This window comes from Trachurus japonicus, chromosome 18, assembly GCF_045865225.1.
Source record: "Trachurus japonicus isolate A0001 chromosome 18, Traja_1.0".
Classification (NCBI taxonomy): domain Eukaryota; kingdom Metazoa; phylum Chordata; class Actinopteri; order Carangiformes; family Carangidae; genus Trachurus; species Trachurus japonicus.
The window spans coordinates 27,956,968-27,969,357 of NC_140924.1; the positions used below are offsets into that span (position 1 = coordinate 27,956,968).

Here is a 12,390-nt window from a genome sequence, read left to right on the forward strand (position 1 = left end):
AGAGAAAGACAATCAAACATACAGAACAAAATAAAACAAAAATAGCAGCAGCATAGCACATATCACCACTCATTACTCTAACTTATATAAATTAATCATCCTCTTTTTAAGTACTTTTTAAAATAAGATTATGGTATTGCAACTGGATATGCAACCGCTCATTTACCAGTTTCTTCTTGTCTGGTGAACTTACCTTTGTTTGTTCTGCCAGACCAACAGATTCCCCCAGACAATGAGGAGTGTTTAAGTGGATGTGTTAATCTGTGAATTGTGTATTTCACTACACTGACTGTAAACCACAAACATTTCACTCATGTCAGCCCTGTCACTGACAGACACAGCCCAGATACTTTACATAACTTGAAATGAGACAATGTTGACAACTGACATGAAATTAAATGAACATGCAACCATCGTTACTTTTTCCAAATTTTGTCCAATAGAGTCTCTACTGCAACATTTTGATCATTTCCATTGTAGTAGGTTTTATTTGATACATTTATCAGAAATACATTTAATCATTTCTTACTGTAACAGTTCAGGGATCTACTCTTAATATTTCATAGTGGTTACTGAATACATTTTTTGTGATAGCAAAACAACAACAAAACACCAACAAAAACTGTAACGGACCAACTGATAACAACAGAGAAAAGCATGTCAGCTTCATACGCTGACTTTCTCCTCACAAACACCTGAGACAACAGGAAGTGATGGTTTTCTTTTTCTTTTCTTCTACAAAGCCACATGTATCAGTTTCTTGTCTGTGGTTTACTGCACTGTGTTTTATTGTAAAATGTGTAAGACATTCTGTATTTTGCTACAGGTTTAACAGTAAAGTGCCAGTGAAATGAAACTTATCAATAACTTTCTACATAATGAAACTTAAGTGACATGAAGCAACATGAGATGTAAGACAGTTGAGGCTGGCATCGTTCCCATGGCATTTATCAACACACAGACCCACACCCATACACTCATACTCACAAACAGGTTGTTCAACAGGGAGGTAACAGCAGGTGTAGCATACAGTATATAAAGCTTCCTGCAGTGTCTGTTCTCATCAGTTTTTTTCTTCATCACCTGTACAGCACCTCTCCTTCCTTTTACATCACTGGTAAGATCAGAAACTGTTTCACACACTTTACATATTAGAATTTATTGAAAATAATAAATATATGATCAATCGTAACATCAGTATTTAATTTTCAATTTTCCATTGTATAATTTAATTTAATAGTTTAGAGCATGATGGCAGCAGCAGCAACTAAAGGCCTGTTCCTCATCTTCACTCTGCTGAGTCTGATCTGCTTCGCAAATTCACTGATGGACAAGAACCAACTGGTAAATGAATAATTTCTAATCTTCTCTGCTATAATACAACAGCCACTGTGAGTCAGAACACGAATATTTACTGTTTTACTGACATATTAATGTTTTATTCTCATTCATTTACCTTTAACATCTTTATATTCATATTTAATCTGCAGTTGTTACAATATGCTCTGTATTAAAACCCACATGTGTACAACTGTAACTGGATGTTGACTCTCACTGTGGATCTGCAGGAAAAGATCAAAGAAGAGTATGAAGAGATGCGAACTAAAGTAGATAAACTGAAGGTGAGTCACACAGGCAGATTAAATTTTCATCATGAAAGTGGACTTACATGAATAATGAGATACAGTGACAGGATGAAAAAAGTGTGATTTGTTCTTAAGGGACTTTGTGTTTCATGTTTTATTTCCCCCCATTAGGAAAACCTCATGGCAGGGATGGCCAAAGCTGCAGAGCTTGGAAGAGACTTGGACCAAAAGATGGCATTAAGCCAGGAAGAAATGAAGAAGAGTCTTCCTGACTTTCCAGCACTGGACACATACTTTGAAAACAACAAGCGCTACCTGGAGCAATACAATGACTATGTGAACAAGAAATATGAGGACTTTGGTGAACAAATAGAGATCCAAGAAAAGAATCTGAGAAAACAGAAAAAGTTAATTGAATTCCTTGAGGAGTATCAGGCTGAACTGTAACATTCAGATCAGCTGGTGATTGTGTTGTGCAGCTTCATTGAGCTGGATTTTAACTCATGACTCATGTTAAACACTAACACTTTCTAATGAATATTATGTACAACATGTGTAGGAAGAATTTCCAAAATAAACAATGAACACTTTTAATTAAATTTCTGGTTGGTTCATATATTAAGATGGACATGTATCTTATATTCTGTTGCTGTTTCTCAACTCATGACTCATGTTAAACACTTATCAACAGAGTGTGAAAATCTAATGAATATTATGTACGTGTGTAACCATACACTATCAGAGGAAGAATTTCCAAAATAAACAATAATACACACTTTTAACTTCTGTTATTTCTGGTTGGTTCATATATTAAGATGGACAGGTAGCTGATATTCGGTTGCTGTTTCTTCCTGTTGGTTTATTTTCACACTTTTCGTGCATTAGCAGAAATTGTAATTCAAATTATAATGTTCAATCTGCTAAATGTATGGATTTTTTCATTGTCAACATATTGAGAGTATCCCTAAACTGTAGAAATGATTAAATCCATGTATTTCTGATACATTTCTTAAATAAAACCTGCTACAATGAAAATGAACAAAATGTTGCAATAGAGACTCTTTTTGTACAAATGGTTATATCTAAAAAAATAAAAAGTAAGACTGATGGTTGCATGTTCATTTCATTTGATGTGGGTTGTCAACATGAACATTTCATTTGTCTTATTTCAAGTCATGTAAAGTATCTGGGCTGTGCTGACATGAGCCACGAGAAAAATGTTTGTGGTTTGCTGTCAGTGTTTCGTTTCGTTTATTTCGGTCCATACATGTCATTAAAAGAGAAGTAACAAACCAGAGAGAAAAAATAAATAAATAAAAAGCGGCCTTTACTGTAGATAGGTGAATTTGCCAAAATGTTGAAATATCCCTTTAGTAAGTTCACTAGAGAGAAGAAGAAACTGGCAAATGTTCTGTTGCTTAACCTCCTATACATTTTGAATTAGGTTAAATCTACAGGCACTGTGAGTCATAACAACAATCTTTTCTTTTTTCTGGCATTCATACAGGTTCACAGGTTTTGTGTGTCATTGTGAGCATATTGTAATGGTTGTATTTTAGTGCCAGAACCCAAACAGGAAAAGTTTGGAAAGATGTTTACAATGTTTCTGTGAAATAGAAAGTAATGAGGCATCATCAGGTGAACACAGAGAAATAACCTGATCTGTCAGTCTGTCAACCAATCAAATATACAGTAGCCTACAGGCTTTATACACAGCTCCACTACTTCCTGAACTTCAACAAGCTCCTTTATTTCCTGTCTTACATTATTGAACAAACTGATTATTCCAGGTGTGTCTGACCGTTGTTGTGAGGTCAGACACGGCTATTGCACAAAAGTAGAATAAAGAAATCCAGGATAACTGAGCAAGCGCGAGCTTGACTTAGTCTGGTCGGAGCATCTTGGCTTAATTGGTTGCACTAACGTCGAGCCAGGCTGAGGAGCAGCGGCTTTGTCAAGCCAGGTGGAACTTATTCTCTCGTCAGTAGACCACAGACATTGATCACAGATTCACCGATGAGAGGACAGGTGTGGCTACTTTCCTCCAATCAACAGGAACTTAGTGCTGACGTCAGGTGACTCACCTCTTAAAAAAAAAAAAAAAGCACCGCTGTCATAAAGCTCAGAGAGAGCGCACAACTGTGGACTGATTTAATAATCCAAAACTATAATCACAACTCAAGTTCCTTTCACAAATGAACAGTTGTGCACTTTGCCTAAATGATGAGCAGTGGAAGTTGATTCATTGTCCAAATTCCTTATAATCTTAAGTACATAACAAGTAATACAAGTTCATACAGCAAAAGTGACCAAAAGTTCAACAGGTGAAAATGAATTACCGGTAAATATAAAAACATTATGCAGTCTGCTGCTTCAATAAATTGCTGATAACAATGTTCACATGAGGTGTATAAATTATTTGGAAGGTGGTTGCTCACAGTCACTCAATTTTATTCTCATTTTCTTACCTCAACCAATATTTAGGCCAATATATTAACATTTTATTTTAAAAAATAGAAAAATAAATCTATATGCCATTTTTGCTACATTGCTTTTTATGAGAAGCCAGTAATATATAGCTACTAGTGGTCATAAAATATCATAGATGGACACAGATTTGTAAATGTATTTTGTTTGTTTATAAATCAGGCCAATATGAACATAAGGACATGGAATAACTGTCTGAAACACGTTGATTTCTGATCAGAGTGACTGCTGACTTCACAGATAAAGACAACAGAATCAACTAAGCCTTGCTGTTAGCCTGGTCTGGAGCAGGCTAGCTGCAGAGAATGAATCACCATGGTAACTTGACCAGGATAGATTTGAGCTGCTTTCATGCAACTGACTTGAGGCCAAATTAAGCCAGGATAACCAACATATCCCGGCTTAATCCCTTATCTAGGTTTTGTGCAATACCCCTCTGGATTAATCTGTTTGTCTGTAGCCTACAACTTGTTTTTTTTTGTTTTTTTGACAGAGCAGTTGGCCTTATGATGGCACTGTGCACGTGTGTGTACGTTGTCTGAGTGTTACAGTAATACAGTTTTTCTCGATTGTTTACACACATTTTCTGAAAGTATGCCTCATACTGTACTCTCAGAACTTTACACACAAATCCAAAAAAACACACACAATGGGCAAAACCCCTAACTTCTCCTGCAAAATGAAACTTACAGTACAATTCAAAACAATGTTATTTATTCTCAAAATGCTATTTTAGTCTCAAATGACACACACACCATCATATGAATAGACATTTATAAGAACCAGTTGAACACTGATATGCTCTGTGTAAAACACTATGATGAATGGAAAACACTTCTACTCCATTCATCATAATGACTTACTGTAGGCTTTTTGTTTCTTTTTTTTGCAGCAACTACAGACAGTATATACTGTAAATGTGTTGTAAAATATTTTAGAATATTGTTTTTATACTCAGAACACTCAAATACACCGAAACAAATGAAATGAGTGAAGACGCAACCGAGGTGGTCGTGATGCAGCCGTGCTGATGTGACCACAAAAGAAAAAAAAAAGAGTGGGTCGGGGTCAGCTGGTTTACGGCCGAACAATTTTGAAAGACTGAACACATAATACTTTGTTCTATTCTAGGTTTGAATCCTTCCATCAACATGCAGTTTTGGTGATAAATGCATTTTTTTTTCTCATCATCATTATGATCACTGCTATATATATCAGTGTGTGTGTTTGTGTTACAGTATGTGTGGCCTCTTTCTGTTTGGTTCCAGTCCATCACTGCCTGTTGCCTTTTTTGCTAAAGCTGATTGCTAATTGTAAAACTGTGTGACAAGTGTTTACCCATGTGATGAGTCAGTGTGCATAGTAGGGAAACTAACTTTAGAATTTTGAATAACAGTGTGTTACTCGTGAAAACAAGATATTTTCTTTATGAAAATTGAGCCAAATGCAGAGAGTTGTGTGTTGTGTTTTGAAAGAAGTGTGTTTTAGAACTGCAATTTGAGTGTAAAGCAGGAATTGTGCTTGCAGTTTAGCAGAGTTGGTTCAGGGGGTTGGTGCATGAGGTAGATGTTGAGGCCATTGTGTCTCAAGTACCAGAAATTGTGTGTAAACAATAAGATTGTGTTATTTAAGAAATGTAATAGTGCTCCTAATTTTTTTCTGTGCTCCTCAATTTTTTCACTAGGAGCACCTGAATGAATGAATTCACCTTTTTTTTTCATCTCAATTTATATAATAAAAAATCGATACTTGGCGTCCTTGTATCGATACAGTATCTGGTGTATTTACATTTTTTATAATGTTCATTAATATGCAAAGTCCCATCACAAATAAACAATAAAAAAAAAAAAAAATGAAAATGAGTATCGCCGTTCAAAATATCGCGATATTGTGCCGTATCGATATTTTCTTACACCCCTATACAGGAGCAGGTCAACAGTCTGTCAGCGAGTACATATTACAAAAAGAACTAGAAACAGCATTTCCTAAGGGAACATGCGTGTGAATGCTGAAAGCCATTGCTGAACCATGCTGAATTAGCAGAATAAATTGACAAAGACATGCGGAATGGCATACAAGAAACATGTCCAAGGAAGGAATTGAACCCACAGCTCCATGAGTGGTAACCTAACACACTAACCATATGGCCACAGAGGACCTGAGTTACAATGAGCTTTATACTATGAGGAATCAAAGACTGTCCAATGACAGCTGAATAATTGGAATCAAAAATCAAGCAATGATGTGAAATGCCTAAGGCAGGAATTGAACCCATGACCTCATGATCCCTAAACCTTTACTCTGCCACTCAGCTATAGAGAGCACACAGCTTTCAAGACTGTTGTCATTCATTGTAATGTGATGATGTGCTGCAAACTGGTACGAGTAATCAAGGAGATAACAAACACCTGTAACCAATTGAAGGCGGGGGAGGGGAGGTTAATTCTGCCAGTGACGTCCAATAGTGGGCAGCGCAGGACAAGAAATGATGGATACAAATCATTCAAGAGCTTTGCTTTTCTCTGCTGCTCCAGTGCATTTAAATCTTAGAGCAGTAGTATAAACAAGAAACATGTCCACAACCCTGGACCTCATGATTGGCAACCCAGCAAACTAACCTCTCAACCACAGAGGGAGATAAAAGATGCAGAATATTATAACAAGAGTGCTTCCCTTAGTTTCGAACCAGTGACCTTGGGGTTGGCAAGCAGCCACCCTACCCACTAGTGAAGTTGGGGAGAAGAGAGGTTGAGACTTTGATGAATGTGAGATTTTTCAATGATGCTTTAAAAAAAAAAAGAAAAGAGTAGAAAACAAGTAAGTAGAGGACTTTTTTGTGACTTGTGGCTATTTTTTGATGAAATCAAACAAAGTATAATGCCCATTCCAGCGAATTAAAAAGTTGAGCTCCTGCTACTCTGCTGTGAAAAAAATTGCATTGGGCCGAATGGCAGAGAGAGAGCACCCAGGCTGCATTTAAAAAATATTTTAAATTATTCTCTGAGTCTCTGTGCATTTTTGCCGGCATTGTAAGACAGAAGACAAGTGTGGCTACAAACTGTTTCCAAAATCATGAGTGTAGAGTGTCATTTGTAGCTTTGCTGGTAGTTTCAGAAGAAAAGTTCCAGTCGCTTTTTTGGATCTACTGCACTCTACGATGACGTCACCCACTCTGACCCAACCCCATACACACTCATTGAAAAGTGTGAAATTTGTCAGAAATCCTCATGTGCTTTTAAAGGATTTATCTCAAAAACGGTACAAGCTATGAAAAAGTTGTACACACAGGATGAATACATTAGAAGTTTGTCTACAGCTCAGAATTTGAATGAAGTCTGTAGGTGAAAGTATGTGGAAGCAAATGAGGTTCAAAGTAGGACCAGTAGTTTCAGAGTTTGAAGACCGTTCCAATGTATTTCTAATGGGACAAAAAAAATCAGAAAAAGTTAAATATTTGAAAAAGTATAAATAGTTGAAATGAGAAAAGTAATGCCGCTCTTGTCCAGAAAAAGCTGCACAATTTGATATTTTAATTGTTGAAATAGCACAAAGTATGTAGGACTAGAAGCAGTCCACAGAACGGCGGAAAGTAGTAAGAACTCACCCACTCACTCTAGTTAGTGTGAATGGTTTCAGCATTCACACTAACTAGAAAAAGCATTTCCAAGAATGGAAATGGTGTGAATGCTGAAAGCAGCTGAACGCTGTTGCAGAATTAGCAAATAGTGCAAGCAGTACGCCGCACAAATAGTGCAAGCATTTAAGATACTCCGGCACGGGTGGCGGGCGCTCTGACAGGGGGGGCTGCAGCACCCCCCTTCCCGCGCGTATGGGAGCTTCATACGCTGACTTTCTCCTCACAAACACCTGAGACAACAGGAAGTGATGGTTTTCTTTTTCTTTTCTTCTACAAAGCCACATGTATCAGTTTCTTGTCTGTGGTTTACTGCACTGTGTTTTATTGTAAAATGTGTATGACATTCTGTATTTTGCTACAGGTTTAACAGTAAAGTGCCAGTGAAATGAAACTTATCAATAACTTTCTACATAATGAAACTTAAGTGACATGAAGCAACATGAGATGTGGCAGTTGAGGCTGGCATCGTTCTCATGACATTTACCAACACACAGACCCACACCCATACACTCACACAGATACGTTGTTCAACAGGGAGGTGACAGCAGGTGTAGCATACAGTATAAAGCTTCCTGCAGGGTCTGTTCTCATCAGTTTTGTTATTCATCACCTGTACAGCAGCTCTCCTTCCTTTACATCACAGGTAAGATCAGAAAAATGAAAATAATAAATATATGATCAATAGTAACATCAGTATTTAATTTTCAATTTTCCATTGATTGTATACTTTCTGTTTAGAGCATGATGGCAGCAGCAGCAACTAAAGGCCTGTTCCTCATCTTCACTCTGCTGAGTCTGATCTGCTTCGCAAATTCACTGATGGACAAGAACAAACTGGTGAATTGATTATGAACTTTGAACTTTCTTTTGCTACAGGAAATAAGTGCATGTTCACGTCTACAACCACTGTGATTCATGACAAGAACGTTTACAGCTGATTTTTTTTTTTGTAATTCTTAATGATTGCTCTACATTAAAGCTGCTGTCACATGTGCTAAACTCTAACTGAATGTTGACTCCTTGTGGATCTACAGGACCAGCTGAAGGAAAACCTTGCAAAAGTCCAAAAACAGTCTGACAGAGTAAAGGTGAGTGAACCAGTACTATCATGTTCACAACATGATGATGTCATGCTGTGATGAAAGATGAATAAACTGATTTTTTCATTAGTATGTTGTGTTATGTTTACAACATAAACTGATGTTGTGCCTTACACAAAGCTGTTTTGCTTTTCCCCATTAGGAAAAACTGACAGAAATGCCCAAGAGTTCAGCATTCCTTGATGATTCCATCGACTTGCTGGACCAAATGATTACTTACATGAAGAAAAGTAACACATTCGACGATGACTTCCCACCAGTGGCGACATATCTGGAGAATGTGAAGGGCTTCGTGAAGAAAACCAAGACCTTTGTTGACAGAGAAAATGAGGAACTAGGTGGAGAAATGGAAGAACATGAAAACACACTGGAAAAACTGAAAAACTTGGTCAAATTCCTTGAGGAGAATCAAGCTGAACTGTAACTGTCAGGTCAGTGGGGGATTGTGTTGTGCATATTAAAATCAGGAGTTTCCTTTAATAAAAAAACAATATAAAACTGGATTTTAGACAAAGATTGAGCTTTGATGAAGCTGCAACTTTGAATAAACACATGTACAACATTTTAGGCTCAGCCATAACACTGAGGAGTAGAAACAATAATGCAAAATAATACAAAATAAACACATTTAACTTCTGTTATTTCTATATTTCTCAACCTTCAAGTGGACAGATGTTGTTTTCACCTGTTGATTATTGTCATAATGTTCTTTAATAAGAAGAAACTGTAATTCACATGATAACATCTGTATTCTTACATGTGTAGATTTTATTCCTAAAATATCCTACAGAATGTATGATAATGTTGTAATAAATGATAAAATGCAGCATATGTTGGACCAAAATAAAATCAATATATACAAACCAATGGTATATGATGCTTCCTTCTTGAGGTGTAATTCAGTCAGCTTCTCTGTTAGGTTTTTCATTCCAGACGCTGACAGTGATCAGCGGTCATGTTTGAGGAAATGAAAGCTTTGAAGCTTTTACTTACACGCTTTGGGTATCAGGTAACAATAGAAAAGCGCTATATAAATGTAATCCATTATTATTATTATTGTTACTTCTTTTCATTGTTGGTGTTTGTTGAAAACTGGAACCAGGTGGTTCCCATGGTGAATGGTGCATATATTACTACAATATTTTGTAGTACTTTTTTGTGCATTTTACAACCATGAACATTGCCACAGACAGTTCTTCTTAAGGCTCATTGGCACATCCAGATTTCATGTCAGCCCCCTCTGGCTTTAGAAAGTCAGTCATGGTGTTTCACATTGTGGTACAGTAGGTGGCAGCAAAAACCAAACCAGAGGAGACAGAAAAGCAGGCGTTGTCTTGACAAGTATCAAAGGCCTGGTAGTCCCTTTGTGATCCAGATACTAATGTGAGGTTCAGTTCTCATCTCATCATCTACTGTGGTGGCAAAAAATGTTGTTCCTTCACCAAAGTATTAAAAAAAAAGATAACTGGACACGTCAGCTGTCTTTCTTGAGTTTTAATAAAAGGGCATTCATGAATGGAGTCACACACACAACCAAACGGGAGTACAGTCAGTGTGCGAGTGAGCTGAAGAAGTTTAGAGACACGTTATCTTATAGTAAAACAAAGCTTTGAACAGACAAAATATATGGCGCCCTGACAGCCATGCCTGCTTTACCACCTGATAGTGATAGTGGTAAATCCCCACAGGCACTGTGTCAAAGAGATCCTTCAGGTCCTGACCTCGGGCCTGCTCTGTGTGGATATTGCTTCCCCTGATAAGGCCACATAAATTGTCAGCATAGGAATGTTCACTTGAATAACATGTTTGTGCCCCAGTCTTAAAGCACATAACAGGCTATGCCAAAATTTCCCATTACATTCCACCCTTTTTAGCATTTTTATGCTAAACCAAACAAGAAACAGGAAATTTTTGTACTGAACTACCCCATGACCTTTGGTGCCCTGCCCCGCACCAGCCAAACGCCAGCAACCCCAGTCTCCAACTCGGGAGTTTACAGACCCCAGGCAGAGGACCCCAGGTCACAGGCACAGAAGAGCCAAAACCCCTCCCCTCACTTTACAAGAGGAGGGTAAAAGACTCATCCGTCTAGCTGCTCTTAACTTAAGATAAAAGGGGAAAAACCTCGAATATGATGAGGAAAAAAATCCCATAATCAATACTAAACTAATCTACTTCAAATAATATGCAGACGACCCAGAATAACACAAAACAAATCAAATTGTGAGACTAAAATGTAAGGAAAAAGATTAAAATCATAACACGGTGTAAGCTGATAAATCAAACATCTCCAAAAACCATGATCGTTGTTCAACTATAAGTAGAAATCACTAACATTGATTACACGAGCGTAATTAGACTAATAATAAAAAAAACAAAATGTAACAGTTCTTTTCACACGTCCTGGCACACAGTTCTCCATGAGTTAACCCTTCGTGACAAGGCTAATGCTTGATTCCCTCTCATACATCAACAGGATATGACAGCTCCAATATAGTTCAGAACAACACACATAAAACATAAGTTGCACATCAGTGAGGAATGATTAAGGCAAAATACAAAGGTAAAGCAACTCATCGTCCTCCCCAGAAGGGGGGGAAACCCACTCGACATTCCAGTCCACCACTGATGTCACCAATGGTACGAATAACCAAAAACATGAAACAATCGGAGATATCAAAACTGTGTTTGTGAAATTCAGACTTTCAGTAATCACCGTCATGTCCAGCAGTAGAAACAAAATCACAAGCAATGATAAATTACTACTGTTAAAGATAAGCAAAAACATCAAACCCACACATATAGCAATGCATGAAAACCAAACATGGTGTTTTGTGATTATCCTAAACTGAAAACATAAAAAAAAAAAAACTTTATTGGTTACATCACTCAATGTGAAAAATTATCAACACTGAATATGGAAAACTTAAAGGAGCTCATCCTGCAACTCTGTAGTTCTTGTGAGAGTGAGAGTGATCCTAAAGTCAATGTTTATGAGAATTGAAACCTGCGACCATATCAGGTCACATCTGAAGATGTCCAAGTTCTCGTCCCACATTACCTGTCGCCATCACAGGTTATCCACGTGCTGATGTACCCAGAGACTGCTCTCTGGGTGTAACAGTGAACAAACTGCGCTTCTCTGAGTAGTAGGATTTGTGGTCCTTTGGGAAAAGTGGAGTTGTTCTCAAAACAACAACTGTGGAAACACTCCAGGAACAAACCTTCAGCCCCTCGTAACTCACAACAGTTGCGTTGAATCCTCAGCCATTCCTCTGTCGGGTTGTGAGCTACGAGTGCAGGGCCATTTCTTTCTGGGTAAAATCAATCATAGGAAGAGGTGTTCAACGGCACAGAGTTACCTTTCTCATGTGACAGGCCAACGCAAGCACGGCAGCTTGCGTTGGTCAGCACCCTTGCAGCTCTCATCATTGCCCTGCATCCAACGTTGTCCTCCAGCTCGATGTTGTGTTACTCACAGTAACAGCAGATGTCTTCACCAGAGTGCAAAGCGTGTGGTGTAGATTTGTGGTCTGGGTGAGGTGAATCTGTCATGACGTTGTTGCTCGTCCTGCGGTTG

At 37.8% G+C, this 12,390-nt stretch overlaps 1 protein-coding gene across 1 annotated transcript; it reads left to right on the top strand.

The window, feature by feature from the left end:
- Positions 1 to 8,441: 8,441 nt before the first annotated feature.
- On the top strand, positions 8,442 to 9,539 carry LOC146969523 (uncharacterized). Its single transcript, XM_085759915.1, has 3 exons — positions 8,442 to 8,547; positions 8,745 to 8,798; positions 8,953 to 9,539. Exons 1-3 carry the CDS (start codon positions 8,452 to 8,454, stop codon positions 9,232 to 9,234), a joined length of 432 nt encoding a protein of 143 aa, XP_085616041.1. The 5' UTR covers positions 8,442 to 8,451; the 3' UTR covers positions 9,235 to 9,539.
- Positions 9,540 to 12,390: the final 2,851 nt, after the last annotated feature.

Bases quoted from the DNA above. Each gene is read 5' to 3' on its own strand.
- LOC146969523 (XM_085759915.1), top strand. From the start codon at position 8,452: ATGATGGCAGCAGCAGCAACTAAAGGCCTGTTCCTCATCTTCACTCTG. The intron at 8,548-8,744 runs GTGAATTGATTA...GTGGATCTACAG, and splicing joins TGATGGACAAGAACAAACTG to GACCAGCTGAAGGAAAACCT. The intron at 8,799-8,952 runs GTGAGTGAACCA...TTTCCCCATTAG, and splicing joins AACAGTCTGACAGAGTAAAG to GAAAAACTGACAGAAATGCC.